Here is a 27156-nt window from a genome sequence, read left to right as displayed (position 1 = left end):
TGTTCAGATTGGTGATTATCTGTGAAATATTCTGATTGGTTTATAATACCGGTAAAAGTGTGTTTGAAAGCGCTGTATTAAAATTACCATGTGCAGTCTCAATAAATGGTCATCATCGCAACGTTCGCGTCATGTCCGTAATACTAAGTCATTATCGCATAATTTCCCAATAAATCCCGTAGTACGCATAGAAATATATTTTGGTTACATGACATTAATTGTGTGAACAATAAGATTTGTTTCAAGAATTCTAAACTTTAGCTAGAATTTTTCAAATTATCGTTTTTTATTAGTTTTATTTTCAATCAAAATGTTAAAAATGCATGATTTTTTACCCAAAAACTATTTAACTAAACATAAGTTTTCTGATAGAATTTAGAATTTTATGAAGAAACATTAAAATCTAGCATATGCAAGTTGATAATGAGTTATTTAAAACAAATTTGTTAAATTTAATAAGACTTTTTATCGTTACGGTAATGGCAACTGTGCTCACTGGCCATGATTATATATACGAATAATACACCGTTATGTGCTTTGGACAAGTGTGCTGACATTGTATTTCATTGCAGGGATGTTTATACAAATAGTTTACGTTGCAAATAATAATAAAATATGAGTTCTGGTTTTGTGTATCTAGTTTTCTCCTTTTTCACATTTTGAAGAATCGCCAATCGATGCACAATTGTTCGTGTGTTTTATACTTGATTGTTTATGTATACGATGAATACAATAAATACATTAATTGCTTGTTATCATTTTAAGATATATTATCCAAACATACAATTAATATAACTTTAAAATATATATGTTGTGGTTTATTTAAATAGATTTTGGTAGATTACTGCAGACTTTTGTATTACCAGCTACCTGCTTTAAAAAATAATTGTTAATGGGAAGTAACCGCTTAATCGGTTATGACAGCAATTCGCACAATCAAGCTCGCCAATTTTGGCAGATGCACCGGTTGTCAATTTTTGCAATGATTCATTGATTTATGTCTTTGTTCTGATTATTTTTTCTACGATGTATCGTGCGTTGTATGATTATAAAACTGACGTGAAAAAGTATTTGTCCTTTCAAACGGGCGATCAGTTCACCGTGCTTGACACTTCTCAACAAGACTGGTACTTGGCCCAAAATGGTTTCGGAGAAGTCGGATACATTCCAAAAAACTATGTGGTTAAGGACGTAGTACGTTGATTGTAATTTTTTCGTTGAGTGCTTTTTTTGCAGTTTAATATTCGATGACGTCTTTAAGAGACATTATCCTGTGTTCTGTCCCCCGTGGCATTTGACATTTTATTGAAAATTAAAAAATTATGTAGCCGGTACTTATTTTTTCATCTGTATCTTTCAGACGCTTGACATGATTACGCCATATAGAAGGCGTGTGTAATATAAGTCACGTGCTATTATAAAACGGTAGTATTATAATAACAATGTGTTAACAAACGATCTTTCAGAATAACAATAACGTACTGACGTCACCAATAGTCAACGTTATAAGAAAGAAAGAAGTAATATTTTAAAAAGCATTCATTCCGTAATAACACAAACATAATGACACTTGCCCAGAAAGAATAATCAAAACATATTTAAAAAAGACAGAAACAGTGTCTTTCTTATATATACTACCGTCTTCTCACATGGGGCAGAAGACAGTAGTATATAAGAAAGACAGAAAGAATTTTATTTTTTTTAAAGCATTCATTCCGTAATAACGCGAACATTAAGACACTTGCCCAGAAATAATAATCAAAACATATTTAAGAAAGACTGAAAGAGTGTATTTCTTATATATACTACCATCTTCTCACCCAGGGCAGAAGACAGTAGTATATAAGAAAGACAGAAAGAATATTTAAAAAAACAGCATTCATTCCGTAATAACGCGAACATTAAGACACTTGCCCAGAAATAATAATCAAAACATAGTTAAGAAAGACAGAAAGAGTGAATTTCTTATATAAACTACCGCCTTCTCACCCAGGGCAGAGAACTGTAGTATATATATATATAGTGACGACTTTTATCTCTGACTTTATAACAATGCTACTCAAGGGGAGTTTATTCCCCGGAAGTGGGTTTTCTTCAGGGGCCTCCATGCTACAAGAAAATGGGGCTTGGCATTCTTTTTGGGGCAAGTGTATTAATGGTCCCGTTATAACGGAATGAATGCTATTTTATTTCGTTAATGGCAAATCAACCGGGGCAGAAGACGGTAGTATATATATAGTGACGATTTTTATTTATGTATATAAAACAATGCTTCTCAAGGGGAGTGTTTTCCCTGGAAGTGGGTTTTCTTCAGGGGCCTCCATGCTACAAGAAAATGGGGCTTGGCATTCTTTTTAGGGCAAGTGTATTGATGTTCGCGTTATTACGGAACGCGTTATTACAGAATGAATGCTATTTTATATCGTAAATGGCAAATTACCCTGGGCAGAAGACGGTTGTATATATATAGTGACAAATTTTTTGTCTGTATTGAAAACAATGCTACTCAAGGGGATCAAGTGTGTTCCCCAGAAGTGGGTTTTATTCAGGGGCCTCCAAGCTACAAGAAAATGGGGCTAGGCATTCTTTTTGGGGCACGTGTATTAATGTTCGCATTGTTACGGAATGAATGCTATTTTATATAGTAAATGGCAAATTATTGCACTTAGCAAGAGACAGGGCAACTGTAAATCACTTTAGAGCCTTGTTTCGTTTGTTTGAAAATGGTTTATATTAAAAAACTTTATACGCTTGGAATGTCAGTCAAAGACAATATCAATATCTATATGGCAGAGTAAGAATTTACAGGCATATATCTCTTAGATAATATTAAGTTTGTTATATTAGACACGCCTACAATATTATGTCATCATGTCAAGCGTCTGAAAGATACAGATGAATAAGATAGTACCGGTAATTACATATTTATTTATTTAAAAAATTCAAATGCCCCAGGGGGCAAAAGATGGTATAATGCCCTTTAAGATATAGTGAAACTATCATTATTGATTTGTGTTCTCCTGGGTAAAGTTTGCCTGGTGTTGACTGTTAGGCAGTGTTCTCCAGAAAAATTTGGGTAGCCAGTTATATTTTCAAAGTAAGTTCTAAGCAATAAAGCGGGTGTATTTGCACCATTTCAATTGATATTTTGGGGCAAAGTATTAGGCATCAAGTTTGAATGTAACTGGTAAAATAGCCAGGTGCCGATGCTTCCTGGAGACAGTGATTTTTTCCTTCTTTGGACTGGTCAGTAAACGGACCCGTTCCCAATGACCTACGGACCCGTTCCCAAAATGAACCGGACCCGTCCCAATTTCCAAAAAATCCCAATCAAAATCGAGTAAATAATCCCCGAAAACGCCAACTTGACGTATTTCGAGACCATTTTAACTTGCGGCCGATTTGACTTCTCACTCATTGACTGGTTTAAACATTTAATGTTACATTTGTACATTAAATACGTGTATGTTATTGCTAAATATAAACCAGTCCAAATTTTCTTACACTTCTGGCAATATTCGCCATGAGTCACAATAGTAAGTACCGGTATTACAGAAAGAAATGAAAGCCTAGTGAAGTCAAAAGCAAATCCTTAAGCAATTTTGGCTTTGTAAAAAGTTCATCAGTCTGCACAGACAAACGAAACAGACACGGACAAGGCACACTTAGTGCTCTGATAAGGCTATGCAGCCTGGGGGTGTCTGAGAGAGACTGTGCAAGACTGTGAATAAAAGTTTATGTTTCTTTACTGTGTCATTTAAAGCTGGCAAAAGTTAAACAAAGTTATTAAAATACCATTCTTCAATTGGTACAATTCACAAACTGATTTTTCCCAATTGGAAGATTTCGCGACTCGTTTTTTTCCCAATTTGGTGATTTCACGACTCAAAAAATTCCCAATGGCATAGGTACTGGACCCGTTCCCAATTGGGTGAAAAAAATCACTGCTGGAGAACACTGGTGTTGGGGCTCACCTACATGTACCTAAGGCTCGATTGGTCATTGTCGGCTCGGGTACTACTTACATGTACCCTGGGAACTCTTAAGTATACTTACATGTACCCCATGTATGGTAAGTATACTAAAACGTACCCGGTTGATATTAGACTGTACCGGAGTTGTATTCCCGTCCAAAATCCGATGTCGTAAAATGCGTTACCGATTACCTAAAAATGATATTGTTTATCTTAAACAAACTTCTCTTTTAAAAAAACTGAATCAACATGCTTTTTGAGTATGAGTTTCGATTATATAGTGGCCATTTAACAGAAAATTGCCATAAATGTGAACATAATTAATTTGTTTTTAAATGCGGACAATGATCAATTTAGAGTTTTAATTCCCGGGTACGTTTGAGTATATATTTACCGTACCCAGGGTTCATGTAAGTATACTTAAGAGTACCCAGGGTACATATAAGATGTACCCGAGCCGACAATGACCAATCGAGCCTAACTAAGCCTACCAGGCATACTTCATCATAAAACAATTTGGATGTCCTGGGTAAAATACTGGTCATCTTTTAAGTTGCGACATTTGAGAGCTAAATAGAAAAACAACAAGCTACATGGAACTTACAACAATACAACTTTTTTGTTTATGATTATATCATCAAAGTTCGCTAATTAGCACCACAGATTTAACTACAATCTCAAAATATGCATGAACAGGTGTCAATAATCTTATGTCATCACTAGAGCTGCTGAAATTTTGTCCAAAGAAACTACATGCACTCAGTGTTCTCCAGAAGCACCGGCAGCCGCTGATTTCACCGGTTACATTCAATCTAGATGCCGGCTACTTTCCCCAAAGTATCAATACAAATGTTGCAAATACACCCATTTTATTGCTTAGTCGCGGGCTACTTTGAAAATATAACTTGCTTCTCAAATTTTTCTGGAAAACATTGTGCTCTGTGTGATGTTAATTTCCACCAGTGACCTAATGTTTCATCATAATGAACTATTGATATTAATGGTTGTTCCTTCAATGATTCAATTGTTGTTTTGTGCAATGCAGGTAGAACTTGCTGAGATCCTGAAATCCATTGATAGGGCACTGGAGATGATACATTATGAAGCTAGTAGCAAAGGTGGTCAGTACACACACATACAGAGAGAAAATCTCAAGTAATAATGAAATAAGTTTTTATTTAGTTTTGTATATTCACCAATCAACAGCATTTGTCAGTTTCAAAAAAAACAACAACACAAGGTAGTTAGCCAGAGTAATTTAATAGTATGGTAAAGAAATATATATTAATCAAACATGATAATTAATGGAAATTCTTTATAAATTCTTAAATGATATTATATATATTTATGCCCCCCTTCGAAGAAGAGGGGGTATATTGCTTTGCTCATGTCGGTCTGTCGGTCGGTCGGTCGGTCTGTCGGTCCGTCCACCAGGTGGTTGTCAGACGATAACTCAAGAACGCTTGGGCCTAGGATCATGAAACTTCATAGGTACATTGATCATGACTCGCAGATGACCCCTATTGATTTTGAGGTCACTAGGTCAAAGGTCAAGGTCACGGTGACCTGAAATAGTAAAATGGTTTTTGAATAATAACTCAAGAACGCATACGCCTAGGATCATGAAACTTCATGGGTAGATTGATCATGACTTGCAGATGACCCCTATTGATTTTGAGGTCACTAGGTCAAAGGTCAAGGTCACAGTGACCACAAATAGTAAAATGGTTTCCGGATGATAACTCAAGAACGCATACGCCTAGGATCATGAAACTTCATGGGTAGATTGATCATGACTCGCAGATGACCCCTATTGATTTTGAGGTCATTCGATCAAAGGTCAAGGTCACGGTGACCCGAAATAGTAAAATGATTTTCGGATGATAACTCAAGAACGCATACGCCTAGGATCATGAAACTTCATAGGTACATTGATCGTGACCCGCAGATGACCCCTATTGATTTTCAGGTCACTAGGTCAAAGGTCAAGGTCACTGTGACAAAAATCGTATTCACACAATGGCTGCCATTACAACGGACAGCCCATATGGGGGGCATGCATGTTTTACAAACAGCCCTTGTTGTGCTATTGAACTGAGAACTATATATAACCATAAAGTTCAGTACTTTGTTTTGCATTTGTATGAGACTTTTGACAACAATATTGTTTTGTAAGATAAGCAAGATGAACAAGTACCCTTTTACTTATATCTGTAAACCGATTTAGTACCTATCCATTGAGTGTAGTAAATGTGGTCTGTAAATTGATGAAGATTATGGTATTTATAAACTTTTCAATGAATAGTTTAAGTGACTTTAGAATTAACGTAATTCATTCATGAAAAGCATTTCATTCACATACCCATGGCATTTGTTACAATAGTGTTACATGGTTGATGAAAGCATCACTTTTATCAACACCAACCAAACATAATTTTAATCTGTTTTTGTTTCAGAAAATTAACAGAACACAGACAAAATGTATTGCATAACTCACAAGCTGGGCATCAAGAGGGTAAAAAGCATAACCTTTCAAATATATTATTTGGTTTTTTATTGGAATCTTTGATTAATTCAATTAATTAATAAATTAAATTGTATGCTTAATTTGCTTCAAGACTACCGGTATACAATAAATTGTATGCACTAACTGATGTTTTCCCTTAGTGGTATTTGTCTAAGGACTGAAGTAATGACTGAAATTATACAGTATGAAAACTATGAAAAAAGTTTTAAAGACTTCAAGACTGAGAAATATACCATAGATCCCCTTTCGCCATTAAGTAGTACATCATCTCACATCGGGTAAGTGACAACGACAACGAGCGAGGCCTGGTATAGGGGAGATAACCCTGGGTTATGGTTAGGGTTAGGGTAAGGGGTCGGGTTAAGGTTAGGGTTAATGCTAACCCTAACCCAAACCCGACCCCTAACCCTACCCCTAACCCCCAATGCGCATTACAATACCCGGCCTCGCTCGTTGTCCTTGTCCGCTTTCCTCTCACATCTCTGATGTAGACAATAATTTTTTTGCTCTGCACACACTAGGATCATTTGATGTAAAAATTATAACAAATATCATGGATAAATTAATGGAATAATTCATGAAACAATTATGGTTAAGTAATAAATTGAAGTAGTTTGTGCATTTTAGGAAGCAATGACTTGTTGATAGGTACTTAGAAAGAACAATACATTGAACTTGTGTATATGTTCAAGCAATTTGAATTTGGAGAACACCAAATCAACTCAATATTTTAACAAATGGCTGTGATCTTGTTTTATCCGAGTTAAAGCTAGCAATGCCATATTGTGTAATATTAATTTAACCTCTTAAATACTTGAAATTTGTTAATTTCAGCTGTGCAACCAAAACGTCAATCAGTAAAAAGATCTGCCCCTCCCCCACCCACCAGTGTGAATGAAATAAAAACCCAAGAAGGGGGACAACTCTTAAATACTGATGTATCAGCAAGAGTTACAGAACATGAACACAAAGAACAAACGAGTAAATCTACCAAACACAGTACTTCCAGTCATTTTGCATCAACTTGTCAAAACTTAGAAACAGTCAAAGACAATTTGGACATGAATGTGAAATCTGCAGTGGACTCTATTGACACTGCTTCAAGTCCCATTCCATCACCCTCCAAACTGAAGACAGATGGAATATTATGTGGAGGTGGTAGGGTTGTAGATGAAAATGTTGAGATTTCTGGTCACCTTGGTAGCACTTTGATTGAGGAAGTCAGGAAAAGTACAGGCATTAGCTACAAGAAATCTTGTGTAGCTGTTGAAACGGTGTTGAGAATGATTTCTGAACATGTTCCAGAAATTGCTTCAGTTATCAACAGGATTTATAAAACAACTGAGGAGGTAATTTTCAATGTACCATATACATAATATTGTCTTATTGAGATCTTAATAAGGATGTTAAAGACACAGTTCTGTGATCTATTCTGGTCATTGAAAACTATTGTTTGTATAAGATTTAACAAAAGCTCTCCCTTTGAACCTTATGTGTATTAAATGAGGTCATGAACTTTGTTTGCAAGGGAGCCTTTCATACTACTTTTATAATATGCTTTTCAAGGCAAATGAAACAACTTAGTATTTTACCTATATTTGTCGATAAATCCTCAATTTTAATTTTGTATATTTGTGTTAATAACAAAAAATAATGTCATGCAATTAATTCTCAAAGAATATGTATCCTCTGAAACAGCTCATAATATAACCTTAATGTTATTGACAAAAAATCTTCAAAGCTTTACTTTGTATAATATGAAAGCCAACCTAAGGGAAAAAACAGGGTTTAATGCGTGTGCGTAAAGTGTTGTGCCAGATTAGCCTGTGCAGTCTTCAAAGGCTAATCACAGCCAATGCTTTCCACTTTAACTAGATTTTTGCTAAAAAGATACTTTCTGCATACAATAAAAATGCCATAAAAGCGGAAAGTGTCGTCCCTGATAAGCCTGTGCAGACTGCACAGGCTAATCTTGCACAACACTCTACACACATACTTATAGCTCCTTTTTCTCAGAGTGAGGCTCATGTTATAAAGTTCTATCCCCCCATGCAGTCAGTGGTGAAGGCTTCAGTGTCTGTAGAGGAGGCCAGTTCTGACTATGAGCGCCTGTGTGAGCTGTTCTCCCAGCTGACAGCCTGCAAGGACGACTCCCAGCAGAGGAGCTGGGCCCTGCATGAGGATGAGGGCACCATCTCGACATGCCTGCTTGACATGCTCTCCATACTGGTATGGTTTTGTGGGGCTTAATGCATGTGCGCAAAGTTTCGCAATAGATTAGCTTGTGCTGACCCAGTATGAGACTCATAAAGACAAATCTATCAAGCCCTTCAGGATAAAAGCTTGCAGATCATGCAGATTATTCAAATTATAAATTTACCTTACCCTTATACTACATGTATCTGTTGATTAATTATTCTCAAGAATGGAAGGTTAGGCCCTTTTTTGGAATCTAGAAAAAATGTATACTGGGTCTAACAAATGTTGAACACAGGTGCTATGGAGTCACTGTTAGTCTGTTTGTTCATTGGTCAATATAGAATAGGACGCATTTTCGCATGTTGCTGCTCATTTTAGTATCTTCGGAAACTGAAAATTCCTAGTAATACATTACGCACTGGGTTTCAGTAGAGTGTCCATAAAACATGACTGGTGTATTGTTTGATCATCTTTGTGTCTTACGTTGCTAAATAGTTGTTACGTTTTCAGGAGAATGCCAAGACTTCTGTGTCACTCAGAGCCCTGGCCTCTGATAGCTATGAAAACATTCATCATTTAGTGCAATATTACCAAATGGTGAGTAAACATAAATGTATTTTTCCACATGGGAAAGTGCAATATTATTCTTCTCTTAGATAATTTGAATAACTACATGTATAAACACTTCTAAATATGTCAATCAAAATAATATAAATTTTGAGTAGTTATCATATATTTAGCAGTAAAACTCTTTTATTTATGTTTGTGATTTTTTAAAACACTTGTCGTAGCTATTGTGTTTTAAAATGAAAGGTTATTTATTCTGTAGCTTGGAAGGAGTTTTAACTTATTGTGTTAGAACTTAGACTTGCTTTTTAAAAAAAGTTGAAAACATATTGCATTTTTTATTAAAATATGCTGAAAAAGGACAAATTGATTATTAATTGGAGAAGCTGAAAATAATTTTGTGTTAAGTGTACTTTATTGGCACGTGATGTTAACAAATTAAATTAAAAACTCTTTTTGTTAATTAAAGCCCTCTTTTGGTTCATAATTCCAAAGCTGTAATTGACTTTATCTGGACACTTCCATGTAATGGACTTTATCTGGACACTTCCATGTAATGGACTTTATCTGGACGCTTCCATTTAATGGACTTTATCTGGACACTTCCATGTAATGGACTTTATCTGGACACTTCCATGTAATGGACTTTATCTGGACACTTCCATGTAATGGACTTTATCTGGACACTTCCATGTAATGGACTTTATCTGGACACTTCCATGTAATGGACTTTATCTGGACACTTCCATGTAATGGACTTTATCTGGACACTTCCATGTAATGGACTTTATCTGGACACTTCCATGTAATGGACTTTATCTGGACACTTCCATGTAATGGACTTTATCTGGACACTTCCATGTAATGGACTTTATCTGGACACTTCCATGTAATGGACTTTATCTGGACACTTCCATGTAATGGACTTTATCTGGACACTTCCATGTAATGGACTTTATCTGGACACTTCCATGTAATGGGCTTTATCTGGACACTTCCATGTAATGGACTTTATCTGGACACTTCCATGTAATGGACTTTATCTGGACACTTCCATGTAATGGACTTTATCTGGACACTTCCATGTAATGGACTTTATCTGGACACTTCCATGTAATGGACTTTATCTGGACACTTCCATGTAATGGACTTTATCTGGACACTTCCATGTAATGGACTTTATCTGGACACTTCCATGTAATGGACTTTATCTGGACACTTCCATGTAATGGACTTTATCTGGACACTTCCATGTAATGGACTTTATCTGGACACTTCCATGTAATGGACTTTATCTGGACACTTCCATGTAATGGACTTAATCTGGACACTTCCATGTAATGGACTTTATCTGGACACTTCCATGTAATGGACTTTATCTGGACACTTCCATGTAATGGACTTTATCTGGACACGTCCATGTAATGGACTTTATCTGGACACTTCCATGTAATGGACTTTATCTGGACACTTCCATGTAATGGACTTTATCTGGACACTTCCATGTAATGGACTTTATCTGGACACTTCCATGTAATGGACTTTATCTGGACACTTCCATGTAATGGACTTTATCTGGACACTTCCATGTAATTATGAGCAGCATTCTGGGATAACTGTGCTTAATGCATGTAAGTGTCATCCCAGATTAGCCTGTTAAGTCTAAACCGACAGAAGACACTTTCAGCTTTTAAGGAATTTTAAGTTGAAAGGAGGTCTCTTTCAAACAAAACTCTAGTGTAGGTTAAAGCTTTACACACATGCATTGAGTCAAGTTTTTCCAGAACAAGGCTATAATATCTCTAACAGGAGACCCGGTTAAAGCTGCGCCTGTTGCTGCTGCAAGTGTTTGGGGCCATGTGCACGCTGGACAAGAAGGGCCCAGTGATCACACTACTGCTGTGTTCTGTACTCACCACAGAGCTAGCCAAGGAACTACAGCTGAATATTGAAGGTACAGTGGCTTGCTATGGGATCTTATGTGTCCTGCTCTGGGAAAACGGGGATAAATGCATGTAAAAACCTATAGCCTTAAGTTTTGTCCCAGATTAGCCTGTGCAGTTAGCACAGGCTTATCAGGGATGAGACTTTCAGCTGTTTATAGTTAATCTGTTTCAAGTAAAAATTTTGAAAAAAAAGTATAAGCAGAAAGTAAGCTTATCCTGGACTACACTTTACTTACATGCATTAAGCCCAGTGTACTCACCACAGAATTGAATATTGCTGGTACAACCGCTGATAGTGGCAGTTAAATAAATCTGGGAAAACAGGGCATTACACATGTGCATAAGGTGTCATCCCATATTAGCCTGTGCAGGCCTTTTATGGTAGTTTTTGTTTAAAAGGATGTCTCTTCTAAACGTAATTTAAGTGTAAGCAGAAAGTGTTGTCTGGAACAACACTTTATGCACATGCATTAAGCTTTTTTGACCAGAGCAAGGCTCTGAATCTTGAAACACTGCATATAACTTATTTGATAGTCATAGCTCTGGAATTCGGACAATAGTTGTTTCTTTTTGTGTACAAAGTAAAAAGGAAATCCGATTGTTTATAAGATAAAGTCTCTTAAGATGTTATTACACTGTATACAAAATGCAAAGGAAATGCTATATCCGAAGAAGAAATATTGGACTCTTAGTTGTTTGTGTTAACATCTAAGTTTCAATTGTATTTAGATTATTGTAAACAACCACTACATGGCTTATGTGCACCATGTTTTTTTATGACCCATTGCTCATTTAAATGGGACATTTAATAAAATTGTATTAAGCTTGCCGTTGAGTTGTTGATATGGTGTCCACTTAGAGACCGCGAGGTCACTGATAAGATCCTGACTGTGGGAGCATTCTTGAGATCTCCCCCAATTATACTTAGTTCTGGTTATACTCAGACTCGAGTGTTTTTAATAGGCCTTTTGATTCATTCAAGCTTAAATACAGAGGTTTACATGTAATTGTATTAATTGAAAAGGCATTGTCTCGGAGAACATGCACAGGTGACGGCAAAGTGTTAAAGAACATGAAAAAATGTAGAGTGGATCTGTATTGAATTGCTCTGATATTTATTTGTTTTATGCAGTTACATAAACAACTAACACTTTATCTAGTAAGACCAATTTTTTGTTGATAAATGAAACGCCAACATTTTGTTGGTCTTGTCTTTCAATTTGGGGGAAATTTTTATAGGAGCTATGTTGCATTGCTGTTTTCATACCAAGCTATATATATATATATATGTGTGTGTTTTTCAGACTGCCAGCGTAGCAGCTATGTAGCGTTGCTGTTGTCAATGATATTTTCAACAGGGGAACCAGTGCCAGCCAGTTTGCATGGTATCTTGTAATTTACTCATTTTTATGCTCCCCCAAAATTTATTTTGGGGGGAGCATATAGTCGCCGCTTCGTCTGTCCGTCCGTGTGTCCGTCCGTGCACAATTTTTGTCCGGGCTATTTTTCAGCAACTAATGACCGGAATTCACTGAAACTTTATGGGAAGCTTCACTACCAAGAGGAGATGTGCATATTATCAGCGGGTTCTGGTCGGATGATTTTTCACAGAGTTAAGGCCCTTTGAAATTTTCCATTAAGTGCACATATAGTGCAATTCTTGTCCGGGCTATTTCTCAGCAACTAATGACCGGAATTCAATGAAACTTTATGGGAAGCTTCACTACCAAGAGGAGATGTGCATTTTATCAGCGGGTTCTGGTCGGATGATTTTCACAGAGTTATGGCTCTTTGAAATTTTATATAAAAAAATTCTTGTCCCCCCAACTACTGTGCCCTCAAGACGTTTCCTTTTATCTGAATATATAGTGCAATATTGTGACAAAAAGAACCTTTGGGGAGCATCACCCGTCTCCGACGGTTTCTTGTTAAATTCTGTCTGTGACTGATTGACTCATTTTTGTTAAAAGAATAACTACCTCACTTTTTTCAGAAATCAAAGGCTATATTATTGAAGATTGTCCAGTATGTATTCCAACAATCAATAAATCTGATTTCAAGAACTGCTGTGTGTTGAAACTTTTATTAGGTCCTGCAGGGCCTGGGGCTGCTTTATGTGTGGACCTGGAGTGTGTCCCAACACTCCAACCTAATTAGCTTTTTGATACACGAAGATGAGAGAAATTGTGAACATGCATTATGTTGCGGTGTACTTGTATTAGTGTTATTTCTCTATACTATGTTAGATAAATTTCAATGGACTATATACTTTTTCGGCTTTTTGGTTGCAATTGTTCAAACAAGTTGGGCTTTCAAGTGTACAAGAACAAATGATGGACAAAAAGATGGCTTTTAAAAGTGAGTAAAAGTAAGATCAAAAGGAAAAATGTAGAAAAAATTATGCTTAAAATCCTGAAGCATTAGAATTGATTGCCGGTAAGTATATAACTGTTCAAAGTTGTTGTTTTTTCAGATCACCTGAACGCAGAGTTTGTTCAGTTTCTTTTCAACAACATCGAAAACCCTGCCTCGGGAGAGCACGAAGATCAACTCAGTGATTTGGTCGTAAATCTTGTGCTAGCCTTCAACCTCCATTTTTATGTGCCCAGCAAAAACCTAGTCCTGCAGGTGATGGAGGAAAGGAAGACTGTGAAAGTGTTCTCAGAGAAAATACTCCTGCTCTTTAATAGGGATGGTATGTAACCAGAAATTGGTGTGTGCCCTATGCTTTTGAGAGAAATAACATTTGTGATAAACTATGAAAAGGGTTATATTCCAGTCATTCAATAGGTATGTGGATTGATCAATCAGTCAGTCCGCATAGAACAATATAAGTTTATTGAAAAAACAAGTACATTGCTATAGTGATTTTATAAGCTCACTTATTTTTTTTAAAAAAGTTATGAGCTACTGTCATCACCTGAGCGTCGGCTTCTGTGTCAGCGCCCGGTTAAGTTTTGTGTTTAGGTCCACTTTTCTCATATCAAAGTGTCAAAGCTATTGCATTTAAACATGGCACACTTACTTACTGTCATGAGGGGACTTGGCAGTCAAAGTAAGATACCGGTACTTAGAAAATTGAAAATTTAGTTAAGTTTTGTGTTTAGGTCCACTTTATTCCTAAAGTATCAAAGCTATTGCTTTCATACATGCAACACTTACTAACTATCATAAGGGGACTGTACATGCAATGTTATGTAATTCTGACTGGCATTTTGACAGAATTATGGCCACTTTTATACATAGAAAATTGAAAATGTGGTTAAGTTTTGTGTTTAGGTCCACTTTATTCCTAAGGTATCAAATCTATTGCTATCATACTTGCAACACTTACTAACTATCATAAGGGTACTGTGTAGGCAAAGTTATGTAACTCTGACTGGCATTTTCACAGAATTATGGCCCTTTTTTGACTTAGTAACTTTGAATATTTGGTTAAATTTTGTGTTTAGATCCACTTTACTTCTAAAGTATCAAGGCTATCGCTTTCAAACTTGAAATACTTTCTTACTATTATGAGGGTACTGTACCTGGCAAGTTGATTTTGACATTGACCTTTGAATGACCTTGACTCTCAAGGTCAAAGTATTAAATTTTGCTAAAATTGCCATAACTTCTTTATTTATGATCAGATTTGATTCATACATTGGCAAAGCAACACTTACCTGACAAACCACAATAGACTCCACCCAAACCATCCCCCATGCCCCACCCCAGAACCCCCCCCCCCCCCCCCCCCCCCCTCAATTTTTGTTTTTCTTGTTTTTCTTATTTTTGAAAGATCATCTGATAAATGACCACACCCCACGCTATACCCCCCTCTCAACCCCCTCCCCCCCCCCCCCACCAATTTATTTTTTTGAAACATGGTTAAAGAAACACAAATATTTATTTATATTATTTTATTTTTGAAAGACGGTTCAACCATCCCACCCAAGAATCCCCCCCCCCAAAAAAAAAGCCCCACTGCAGAATTCCCTCCCCCCCCCCCCCGATTTGTTTTTGTCTTGTTTTTCTTTTTTTTTGAAAGATCATCTAATAAATGACCCCTCCCCACACTATACCTCCCTCTCCACCCCCCATAACCCTCCCCCCCCCCCAATTTTTTTTTAAACATTGTTAAAAAATAAACACAAATATTTATTTTTATTATTTTATTTTTGAAAGACTGTTCAACCATCCCACCCAAGAATCTCCCCTCCCCTCCCCCCAAACAAAAGATTTTCTTTTTTGAAAGATAATGTTATAAATGACCACACCCCTACACTATACACCCCTCTCCATCTCCCCCCTCCCCTCTTTTAGATTGAAGTATTGAGATAGGTCCCTTCACCTTTAAAAAGAAAAATAGATGAGCGGTCTGCACACATTAAGCAGTGTTCTTGTTTAAACTTTCCATCACCATAAAGAGCAGACATGGGAGACAGCAGTTGCATGTGCATTTGTTTTTAGTTATGTGCCCTAAAATTAATTCATAGTCATGGCTGTAATATAAAATGTTTAAAGTGTGTACATCAAACTACCACATTTTTGAAGCGATGAAATTGCATGATGAAATGTTTTATCGCTATGAAATGCAGATATGCCAAAGACAATTTCTACATTTATTGATTTGCTTATTTTCAAGTAATGTGCCAGTGAATTTTTTCAATTTTGAGTACCATAAAAAATATGATCAGTGTATACTACATTACTTAAGTAATAAATTGAATTTTTAGATATAATTTGTTGTCACCATTGCGTGCACATTTGAAAGACACAATTTGTACTCATAGTGGTCCATTAATTCTGAGCAATTTGTTCTTGACTGTTGCCATTGACATGCAGTTTTAAATTTAATGTGTATACAGTGAAAATAATAAACTAATAAGGGACGACAAGAACGAAGAAAAATAACGAAAAATTTCACAAAAGCTGAAAGTTTCATCCCTGATTATTCTGTATTTACTTCACAAGCTAATCTGGGACGACACTTTATTTACATGCTTTAAGCCAGTTTTCCCTAAGTGCAGCTCATTTTGTCTCTCATAGAGGACCCTGTGAGGTTAAGTGAGGACTCATCCAGCCCATGTAACAGTGTGATGAAGATGTTGCAGGACATGTACAGCCAGCCTGCCACCTCCTGCATTCTGTACACCAACGACGCCAAGGTCCTCATAGACATCATACTGAGGCACGTTATTGACCTGTCACCAGGAGACCAGGTGAGTGTAGTGTGACCTTGAGGTCCTCATAGACATCATACTGAGGCACGTCATTGACCTGTCACCAGGTGACCAGGTGAGTAGTGTGACCTTGAGGTCCTCATAGACATCTTACTGAGGCACGTCATTGACCTGTCCCCAGGAGAGCAGGTGAGTGTAGTGTGACCTTGAGGTCCTCATAGACATCATACTAAGGCACGTCATTGACCTGTCCCCAGGAGACCAGGTGAGTAGTGTGACCTTGAGGTCCTCATAGACATCATACTGAGGCACGTTATTGACCTGTCCCCTGGAAACCAGGTGAGTGTAGTGTGACCTTGAGGTCCTCATAGACATCATACTGAGGCACGTTATTGACCTGTCCCCTGGAAACCAGGTGAGTGTAGTGTGACCTTGAGGTCCTCATAGACATCATACTGAGGCACGTTATTGACCTGTCCCCAGGAGACCAGGTGGGTGTAGTGTGACCTTGAGGTCCTCATAGACATCATACTGAGGCACGTTATTGACCTGTCCCCTGGAAACCAGGTGGGTGTAGTGTGACCTTGGGAAATGTTTTAACACTTAATATTGTTTACAGGGCCTATTAAACACAGGGCTCGAATTTAACTTTTCTTTCTACTAGCAAAACATTGCGAGCAGCTTAAATACCAGCTCACAAAATCAAAAAACATTCTCGCAACTTTTGCTGGAAACATAAATAAAAGCAAGTTTGGACATTAGTTTAGTACTATTAAAACTAAATAAAATATGACATCAACCACAAGTTTTGGTGTTATATATGAAGTTCTTTTTCCCACTTACTCACTGTTTTCGTGGAAGAATTTATTTTCCGTTTTTTTCTCTCAACTCAACGGTTAACTTTGCTTTATATTTCGTATTGTTATTTCAATCTGTGGGCAAAAAGAAACTACGTGTAGTTATTTTTCGCTTCGACGACATGACTGTTCAGGTTTTTTGTCTTTTATAGTGAACATGTGTGGATAATCGACTGTTTCATTATCTTTGTACCAATACCATTCGCATATATGAACTATAAGTATACCAGTCTACATACAAGGTGCGAGCTTCCGCATATGGGTATTCGGACGTTCTATTAATTGACCTGCGGTTTAGCATTGAGCGCATTTAGCAATATAACTCTTTTTTTTCACTATTTCTTCACTCGCAAAAAATTTCTAGTGGCTTCAAACTAACTCTCAATCTGTATTTTTCACTCGCATTTTGCGAGTGTTAATTTCGATCCCTGAAACAAGTATTATTCATGGCACATTATTTTCATGCTCCCCGAAATAAAATTTTGGCGAAGCATATAGTTGCCAGTTTGTCCTTCCTTCCTTACTTCCATCACACTTTTGTTACTGTTTCTCATAGCGCCTTCAATACTTTACCAATATCTTTCATATTTGGCATGTAGGTACCTTGCATGGACCTCTACCTCTCGATGAGGTTTGAGGTCACTGGGTTCAAGGTCAAAGTCACCAAGGCTAATAATAATAGATTTTCGGTCACACTTTTTTAACAGTTTCTCATAGCGCCTTCAATACTTTACTGATATCTTTCATATTTGGCATGTAGGTACCTTGCATGGACCTCTACCTTTTTATGAGGGTTGAGGTCACTGGGTTCAAGGTCAAGGTCACCAAGGCTAATAATAATAGATTTTTGGTCACACTTTTGTTACAGTTTTTCATAGCGCCTTCAATACTTTACCGATCTCTTTCATATTTGGCATGTAGGTACCTTGCATGGACCTCTACCTTTTGATGACGTTTGAGGTCACTGGGGTCAAGGTCACCGAGGCTAATAATAGATTTTCTGTCACTTTTTTACATTTTCTCATAGCGCCTTCAATACTTTACCGATCCCTTTCATATTTGGCATGTAGGTACCTTGCATGGACCTGTACCTTTTGATGAGGTTTGAGGTCACTGAGTTCAAGGTCAAGGTCACGGAGGCTAATAATAGATTTTCCGTCACACTTTTGTTACAGTTTCTCATAGCATCTTCAAAACTTTACCGATATCTTTCATATTTGGCATGTAGGTACCTTGCATGGACCTCCGGTTTACGGAGGATAACTCAAGAACGCTTACGCCTAGGATTATAAAACTTCATAGGCACATTGATCATGACTCGCAAATGACCCCTATTGATTTTCAGGTCAATAGGTCAAAGGTCAAGGTCATGGTGACTCGAACCAGTAAAATGGTTTCCGGATGATAACTCAAGAACGCTTACGCCTAGGATCATGAAACTTCATATGTACATTGATCATGACTCGCAGATGACCCCTATTGATTTTCATGTCACTAGGTCAAAGGTCAAGGTCACGGTGACTCGCAGATGACCCCTATTAATTTTCAGGTCAATAGGTCAAAGGTCAAGGTCACATTGACTCGAAACAGTAAAATGGTTTCCGGATGATAACTCAGGAATAATTAGGCCTAGGATCATGAAACTTCATAGGTACATTGATCTTGACTAGTTTTTAGATGGTTATTAACACATAGATTGACAAAGCGCATCATCGGGGAGCATCCATCAGTTTCACTAATATTCTTGTTTGTGGATGTCATTGGTTGATGAAAGCACACATTCAAGTTCAAAGGTCACATTGTGACTGGAATAGATTGCATTAATAGAATTTAATCTATTTTGACAAAAACGTCCACATTTTTAAGAAGAAATTTTACAAGCATGCTTAAGATTCCAAGTTTCAAGTGACACTTTTATGCACGTGTATAGTAAACTTTTGTTCAAATTTTGTGCCCAGCCAAAGTTTCATTGACATTTTTAAAATAACTTGCCACAATGTTGCATGTATAAAACAGCCTCCATTGTTCAAGGTCAGGGTCACAAATGGACGACAAAGCATGTTTAGAAGAGATGTATAGAGAATTGAGTTCAATAAGTGTAAAGACTAAATGCTTTCGTTCCAATAACAAATATCTAGGTTATGTCGTTTTTACAGACTTATTTCCCACCTGGCTAAATCAGGGGGACTATGGGTTAACCCATATTGTGTTTGTCTGTCAACTTTTCCGTCTGAATCTTTATCCTATGATAACTCAAACAACACTCAAGCTACTTTGATAAAACTTGGAATGTAGATAGAATGCCAGTTTGGGAAATCATGCTTTATTTCTGATTTTTTTTCATAAGATAAAGATTGAGGTTTCTTTCACAAAAATATCTGAAAACTGTAAAAAAAATCATCCTGTTATAACTTTAAAAGTACTGAGGCTAGGATGGTAACACTTGGTATTGGGATAGAGAGCCCAAAGCGGGAAACTTCACATTTTTTTCACATTTTTGTTTACACAATATTTGCTGTTGTTACAGTTACAGAAGTAGATGAAAAATTGTATGAAAAATATAGATCCTGCAGAGACTCTGTATGTGTATAGAGGGCCATATATCCTTTGCACAACTGTAACGTATTAGAACATTCACGTTTTTTTAGAACATTCACGTTTTTTCTCTCCTCAAAACGGGTGCGATTTTAACAGTGAACGACTACAACATTATAGAAAGCATGCAAATTTTGTTGTTTCAAAACCTGACCCCTATTAAGCGTAGGAACCCTGAAACTTTTTTTCTTAAAAAATACAATTGTCAATGTTTGAAAATGAACTGAAACTTAATCAAAGACAAAAATTAAAATAAGACAGCGATTTTGAATGTTCAATATACAGTCTGTTGACTGTAAACTTGTCAAATAAATTTTCGATCATTTATGGTTAATAATTGAGTTAAAATCAATTAATATTTAAATGCTTAAAATTCATCTTAAAAAAGCAAATTAGTGGTATTTTGAAAACAATGATTTTCTGTCATGTTTGTGGTATAAACTTAAGAAAGTCCTGCGTTTCGAATGTTTATATCACAACATTCTGGCAAAAAAGATCAAATCATACAACGGATCATGTGTAATATTGTTTATTGATCTGTATTGATTTTTTCAAAGATACGTTTTTATATGTTACAGAGGTTTATTTGCTATTGACAAAGTTCGTAAAAATACGTTACAGTTCTTCTTAGTATTCTCATGCACTTCATTTTTAGCTCACCTGAGCACAACGTGCTTATGGTGAGCTTTTGTGATCGCCTTTTGTCCATCGTGCGTTGTCCGTTGTGCGGCGTCAATATTTGCCTTGTTAACTCTCTAGAGGCCACATTTATTTCCAATCTTCATGAAATTTGGTCAGAAGATTGGTCTCAATGATATCTTGGATGAGTTAGAAAATGGTTACGTTTGCTTCAAAAACATGGCTGCCAAGGGGCGGGGCATTTTTCCTTACATGGCTATATATGGCTATAGTAAAATCTTGTTAACACTCTAGAGGCCACATTTATTGTCTGATCTTCATGAAACTTGGTCAGAAGAGTCATCCCAATAATATCTTGGTCGAGTTTGAAAATGATGGCGGTTGGTTGAAAAAAATGGCCGCCAGGGGGCGGGGCATTTTTCCATATTTGGCTATAGTAAAACCTTGTTAACACTCTAGAGGCCACATTTCAGTGTTTTTTATGGCAATTTCGGGGCCGATATTTGGCCCCATTCCCCTCAAAAAAGAGTATATATTTTTCCCCCATTTTGTAAAAAAATCCCCTCCAGAAGTTAAAAAAAAAAAAAATTTTTTTTTTTTTTTTTTTTTTTTAGAAAGAACTGTCTCATAATCATGATAAATATATCTCAAATTTATTTCATAAACAACTAAAAAAGTATATAGCTATAATTTATATCATTTTGAATAATTATAAAGAGTTGTATTTAATAGTTTTTCGCAAATCAGTGGACTTTTCACATTAATTGCATTTTTCTCCCAAAAAGGCCAAGAAAAGGCCTGATGTATCTATATATTGTCAATATTTGTTGATAAAATCATTCCAATTTGGTCCATTTTATTGATAAAAAATGCTCAAATTTGCCATTTTATTGATTTGAAAGATCCCAGTTAGATTCAAAATGGCTAAGAAGACTGAGACAGTGCATGAAGGCTGAACTGTCTGAAACTTAAATGTTGAAAAAATCATTGATATATATTTTAATTTTAAGAAAAAGGACAAAGACATTCAGCTGTGAATATTATATTCATACAAACATGTGTATTAATATAATAAATATCATTACATATAAACAAGTGAATTTTTAATTTTCCCCTTTTCCTAAAAAACGACGCTTTTTTTCCCCTTTGGACGGGCCCCGCCACCATTCCCCTATCAGTGAAAAAAACACTGCATTTATTGTCCAACCTTCATGAAATATGGTCAGAAGATTTGTCCCAATGATATCTTGAATGATTAAAAAAATGGTAACCTTTGCTGAAAAAACATGGCTGCCAAGGGGCGGGGCATTTTTCCTTATATGGCTATAGTAAAATCTTGTTAACACTCTAGAGTCCACATTTATAATCCGATCTTCATGAAACTTGGTCAGAAGATTCATCCCAATAATATCTTGGACGAGTTCAAAAATGATGCCGGTTGGTTGAAAAACATGGCATTTTTTCTTATTATGGCTATAGTATAACCTTGTTAACACTCTAGAGGTCACATTTATTTTCCGATCATCATGAAACTTGGTCAGAAGATTTGTCCCAATGATATCTTGGATGAGTTCGAAAATGGTTTAAGTTGCTTTAAAAACATGGCCACCAGGGGCGGGGCATTTTTCCTTATATGGCTACATGTGTATATATGGCTATTATTGCATAAACTCTATCTATAATGCCCTCTGGCGGGGTGAAGAAACTTGGCAAAAGGAGGGCTTGAACGGGAGAAATCGTGTATTAACAAGGCGATTCACGTGCCGTTCAAGCCCTGTTATGTGTTTTTCATATCCATAATCTTGTCCACGCACAGTTACTTCCCTTCTCCAGCCTTCGACGACTTTCCAAGCATAAATGGGGAACTGAATAAGCACCGGTTTCCTCATGCATGCAGGGATAATGACTATTTCAATCCACTTTTCGAATTATACCATCTGCACTCTCTTGACAAGAGCTTTATATTATTGGCAATGTCAATGAAATTAAGGTTATTTACTCAACACTTTCAAAAGACTATGCTGTAAATGTAAGTGTTTATGTACCTTCAACGTTCCTCCTGTAAATTCCAAAATAATACCTCATTTCTTACTTTGCCCGGCTGCATTTCAACTTTGCAATTAATCCACTGTTTTAACACATTTCAACTCTAAAACTGCCTATCTGAAGGTAAAGCCTCGTCATTTCGGATGATGACCGAGTGAGGCATATGTAAAACACAACATTGAACTGTATTGAAATAATCGAATAATTTTGTCCATGTTGAATGAACAAAACATATTATTTTCAATGTTATTTTAATTTATTTTGGTATGTGTGATTTGTTAATGCAATAATAGCGAAAATACACGTTTTCGAGGGCATGATACTCTGCGGGCGCTCTCAAAATCCGCTCCGCGCACTCGGGCAGAAACGGATTTTTTTAGCGCCCGCAGATGATCATGCCCTCGAACACGTGTATTATCCCTATAAAGTAACACCTTGTTAACACTTTCGAGGCAACATTCATTGCCCAATCTTCATGAAATATGGTCAGAAGATTGGTCTCAATGATGTCTTGGATGAGTTCGAAAATAATTATGTTTGCTTGAATAACATGGCTTCCAAGGGGCAGGGCATTTTTCCTTATATGGCTATAGTAAAATCTTGTTAACACTCTAGAGGCCACATTTACTGTCCGATCTTCATGAAATTTGGTCAGAAGATTTATCCCGATAATATCTTGGACGAGTTAAAAAATGATGCCTGTTGGTTGAAAAACATGGCTGCCAGGGGTGGGGCATTTTTACTCCCCCACCGGTTTAACCGGAGGGGACTTATGGTTTGCACTCCGTCTGTCTGTCTGTCTGTCAGTCAGTCCATCAGTCTGTCTGTCACACTTTTCTGGATCCTGCAATAACTTTAAAAGTTCCTAATATTTTTTCATGAAACTTAAAACATGGATAGATGGCAATATGGACATTATGCATGTCATTTCATTTTGTTCCTACATCAAAAATTCTGGTTGCTATGGCAACAAATAGGCTAGAAATACTGCTAAAAATGGTGGTTTTCTGGATCCTGCGATAACTTTTAAAGTTCCTTATATATGTTCATGAAACTTGAAACATGGATAGATGGCAATATAGACATTATGCACGTCATTTCATTTTGTTCCTTCATCAAAAATTCTGGTTGCTATGGCAACAAATAAAAAAAAATCTGACAATGGTGGATTTTCTGACAATGGTGGAGCTGGTAGGGGACATATATTGCTTGGCAATAGTCTTGTTCCTTATATGGCTATAGTAAAACCTTGTTAACACTCTAGAGGTCACATTTATTTTCCGATCTTCATGAAACTTGGTCAGAAGATTTGTTCCAAATATATCTTGTTATTTCAGGTGAGCAACTTTGGGCCTTTCAGGCCCTCTCGTTCAGTTGAGCGTAAAAATACGGAAGAAACCGCTATGAGGCATGCCTTTCTAAAACGAATTATAACGTATTTATGCAAATAAATGGTTGCCGATAAACAACTGTGACGGGTAGAAATGTATTTTAGGCCCGATTTTCGTTATGAACTGTAAAATGTATTTTTTTTTAAAGCAAAAATCCGTTATAGTATTGAAAATTGTGAAAAACATGCACATTTAACAACGTTGTAGGTGTGACCTTGAAAAAAAGCCACGGTTCTGAGAAGAGAAAAATTGTATACGTTTCAATACGCTATAGCTTTTTGCTGCAGAAATCGACCAGGTGCCTAAAGGATATGGAAAATATGCAGTTATTTCATTTTTTTCTTCCAACTATAAATGTGGTTGATATGGTAACAGAAAATATCAACAACAAAAAAATTATAATCTTAGGAACCCTAAAAAAGTACTTAAACTTACTTCGAAACATTAACCCAGTAGGGTATTATTGTTTTGTCTGTGACAAAGCTCTTGTTAACCTTTATTACAAATAATTTGTGCATTGATTGTTAAAACACAAGGTTCATAAGAAAAGTAATTTGATTTTATAAAAAATCTATTTCAGAATCGATCAGCCCACCTAAAGTTGATGCGACTTTACCTTGAAAATGCAGACTACTCCGAGACTCGACACAGGTATTCAGAACTCAAAGAGTGTCTGCACAGAATACACACGGAGGAAACAGAGATGGAGGACGATAAACATACTGTGGAGTACATTTTCAGGAAGCTCAACATGTTTAATGATTAGATTTGTGTGTGTTTTTTATACCCCTGAAAGGGGCACATAGTTCTGCACTGTCTGTCAGTATGTCCGCATTTTTTATTTTTCACTTTCTAGTTTCTAACCAGTTTTCATATGCTCGTCACCAAACTTTCTGGAAATGTTCATGACCATGGAGGCCAAATTCAATAACCTGCCAACTCTCTCTACACACTTCAGAGTTAGTGCTGTTTTTCAGTCCTGCTGAACGTACGAAAGTTCCTGTCTCTGCCATAACTTTGCTGTATATTGATAGGTTTTAAAATAACTGCACAAATGTTAACAATAATAAGGCGACTTGTATGTGTAAAACTTGTCACCCTACATCACAGATCACACTTAGGTCAAATTTAAAATTTGGCCGTAAAACAGCCTGTCTTATAGTTGCTTGTATCACCCGTCTCTTTACCTCAAAGGTCAAGGTTACACTTAGTGGTCCAAAGTCAAATATGGCCACAAACAGCTTGTGACAGAAGAGGAGTTTTGAGATAAAAGATAAGAGCACAGGCTGGTCTGGAGCTACCTTTACCTGGGCAATCCATGCTCTATGGACACGTCTTGTTGTATCTTTTTTTAAAAGGTTGTTTAATGTTTTTTTTAGGATTAAGTCAAAGAAGTGTGCTAGCAATAAAATTATGTATAAATATATTTATGTATTTAATATCTTTCACGAGTATGTGAAGTTGTAGTACTGTGTATCCAGAGATTTCATTCAGAGGTATTCCTGAAATGCTATCAGAATAAACTTAATAAAACATTTGTTTTATTTACTCATGTAAACAGAAAAGAAACGTGTTAATATATATGTTTGTATCAAAACAGGTGCTTTAATTGTTACAGATTGTTAAAAGATAATTTTGCACCAATAGCATTCAAGGAAAGAAGTGAGCTTGGCTTTAATTAAGATTCTTATACTTCCTTATCAAGTAGGTTTTGGTCATGGTAAGGGTTACTATTATTAAATTATGCCCAATAACATAAGGAACAAATTGAGCTTTTGTGATGTAACTTATCTTTATATACCTTATATCAAGACCTCACGGCTAATTATTTAGGTATTTGGTGGGTAAGGTCAAGTGGGTTTCTGTTATTAAATTATGAACATTAACAACAAATTGAGCTATTGTGATGAAATGTATCTTTTATTTTTGAATTTTATATTTATATTCAAGGTCATCAGCATTAAAAATATACAAATGGAACATGGTTAAACAGTTTGTGTTCAGGTATTTAAGTGCACATTACCCTTGTTAGTGATACAGAATTTTGTTTCATACCTACATGTAAATACATATAAAGCATTTCCACATGGTGTATTTAAGTACATTTTGAAACATTATTGAAACATGTTATTATGATTATGCATTCATATATGTCTTGTGTATAATCAGTTTTTTTTAACCTAGTAGCAGATAAGCTTTTTGTAAACCCACTTGTTTTTTCATTTAAAAAATTGTAGCACATTAAAAATGTCACTTTTTTAAAGTTTTATATAAAATTTCACCACTTTGTGTTATTGAACATGAATTTTTTTTGTTTACAAAAAATCTAAATAATGTTTAAACAATTCAATATGGATTTTAATCCTACCCTATAAATCATTGTTTCTTTTTAAATAAATGTATTGTTCACATTAAGTTTTAAAGCAATAACTTTTAAATAAAGGCTTTTTTCACTTTTAAATTCAGGCATTGTGCACTATACAATTAAGTTTGTTAAGTGTTACTGGTATAGCTGCCTGACTGAAGCCTGAGTGCTCCGTCTCACTTACATTTGTTTACCTTTATGTGTCAATAATAATATGATTGGAGCCTTGATCAAGAAAACCAAGCTACTTGCATGTGAGTAAAGTTTAGTCCTAGATAAGCCAGGGCAGTTTGCACAGGCTAATCAGACGATTCTGCTTTAACAAATATTTTTTATTGAAGGGAGTCTCTTGTTAGCGAAAATCAAGTTAAGGCAAAAAATGTCCCTGATTAGCCTGTGAGGACTGTTAAGGCTAATCGGCCACAACACTGTTTTCTTGAGCAAGGCTTATATATTTAATACATCTTTCATACATTGTTGTTAGTTGGTGTTTTCCTTAACACTTTCTGATACTTTTATAAGTTACAGAAAAATAGCTTTTGGTTGTGGTACATTATAAAACAAATCGATCACACTTAAAATGTATGTTTTTAATATGTTTTTTCTTCCATTTTGTTATATTATCACAGTTTTAATTATCATTCCACATGCTTAAAATATTGCCTCAATAAACCAAAAAGTGTATTTGGTTTGTGTTCATGAATTACGCTATCATAGGCTGCAACCACAATCAGTTTCTCCACACAATATATGCAAATAACTTGAAATAAGACGTTATGATTTAAGCTGAGGCAGACACACACAAAAACAGATTGATTTAAATGATTACCTATTTGCTCATCTGAATGACTACTTTGCATTTGCTTTATTGCAGGTGAAAATGTT

General features: G+C 36.0%; 1 protein-coding gene across 1 annotated transcript; it reads left to right on the top strand.

The window, feature by feature from the left end:
* The first annotated feature begins 949 nt into the window (after positions 1–949).
* Positions 950–26955, top strand: LOC127856583 (NCK-interacting protein with SH3 domain-like). The gene is made up of 11 exons (XM_052392879.1): positions 950–1194; positions 5020–5129; positions 6431–6489; positions 7336–7850; positions 8557–8730; positions 9211–9297; positions 11077–11221; positions 12518–12598; positions 13687–13908; positions 16245–16417; positions 24487–26955. The coding sequence occupies exons 1-11, from the start codon at positions 1027–1029 to the stop codon at positions 24670–24672; spliced, it is 1920 nt and encodes a 639-aa protein (XP_052248839.1). The 5' UTR covers positions 950–1026; the 3' UTR covers positions 24673–26955.
* Positions 26956–27156: the final 201 nt, after the last annotated feature.

This window comes from Dreissena polymorpha, chromosome 13 (genome assembly GCF_020536995.1).
Source record: "Dreissena polymorpha isolate Duluth1 chromosome 13, UMN_Dpol_1.0, whole genome shotgun sequence".
NCBI classification, from domain to species: domain Eukaryota; kingdom Metazoa; phylum Mollusca; class Bivalvia; order Myida; family Dreissenidae; genus Dreissena; species Dreissena polymorpha.
The sequence above is the reverse complement of the archived record's forward strand: the minus strand, read 5'-3'. Positions and strand labels throughout refer to the sequence as shown.

Excerpts from the sequence above, each read along its gene's own strand:
- LOC127856583 (XM_052392879.1), top strand. The coding sequence starts at position 1,027 with ATGTATCGTGCGTTGTATGATTATAAAACTGACGTGAAAAAGTATTTG. Across the intron at positions 8,731-9,210 it reads TTGACATGCTCTCCATACTG|GAGAATGCCAAGACTTCTGT; the intron begins GTATGGTTTTGT and ends TTACGTTTTCAG. Across the intron at positions 9,298-11,076 it reads TAGTGCAATATTACCAAATG|GAGACCCGGTTAAAGCTGCG; the intron begins GTGAGTAAACAT and ends TATCTCTAACAG.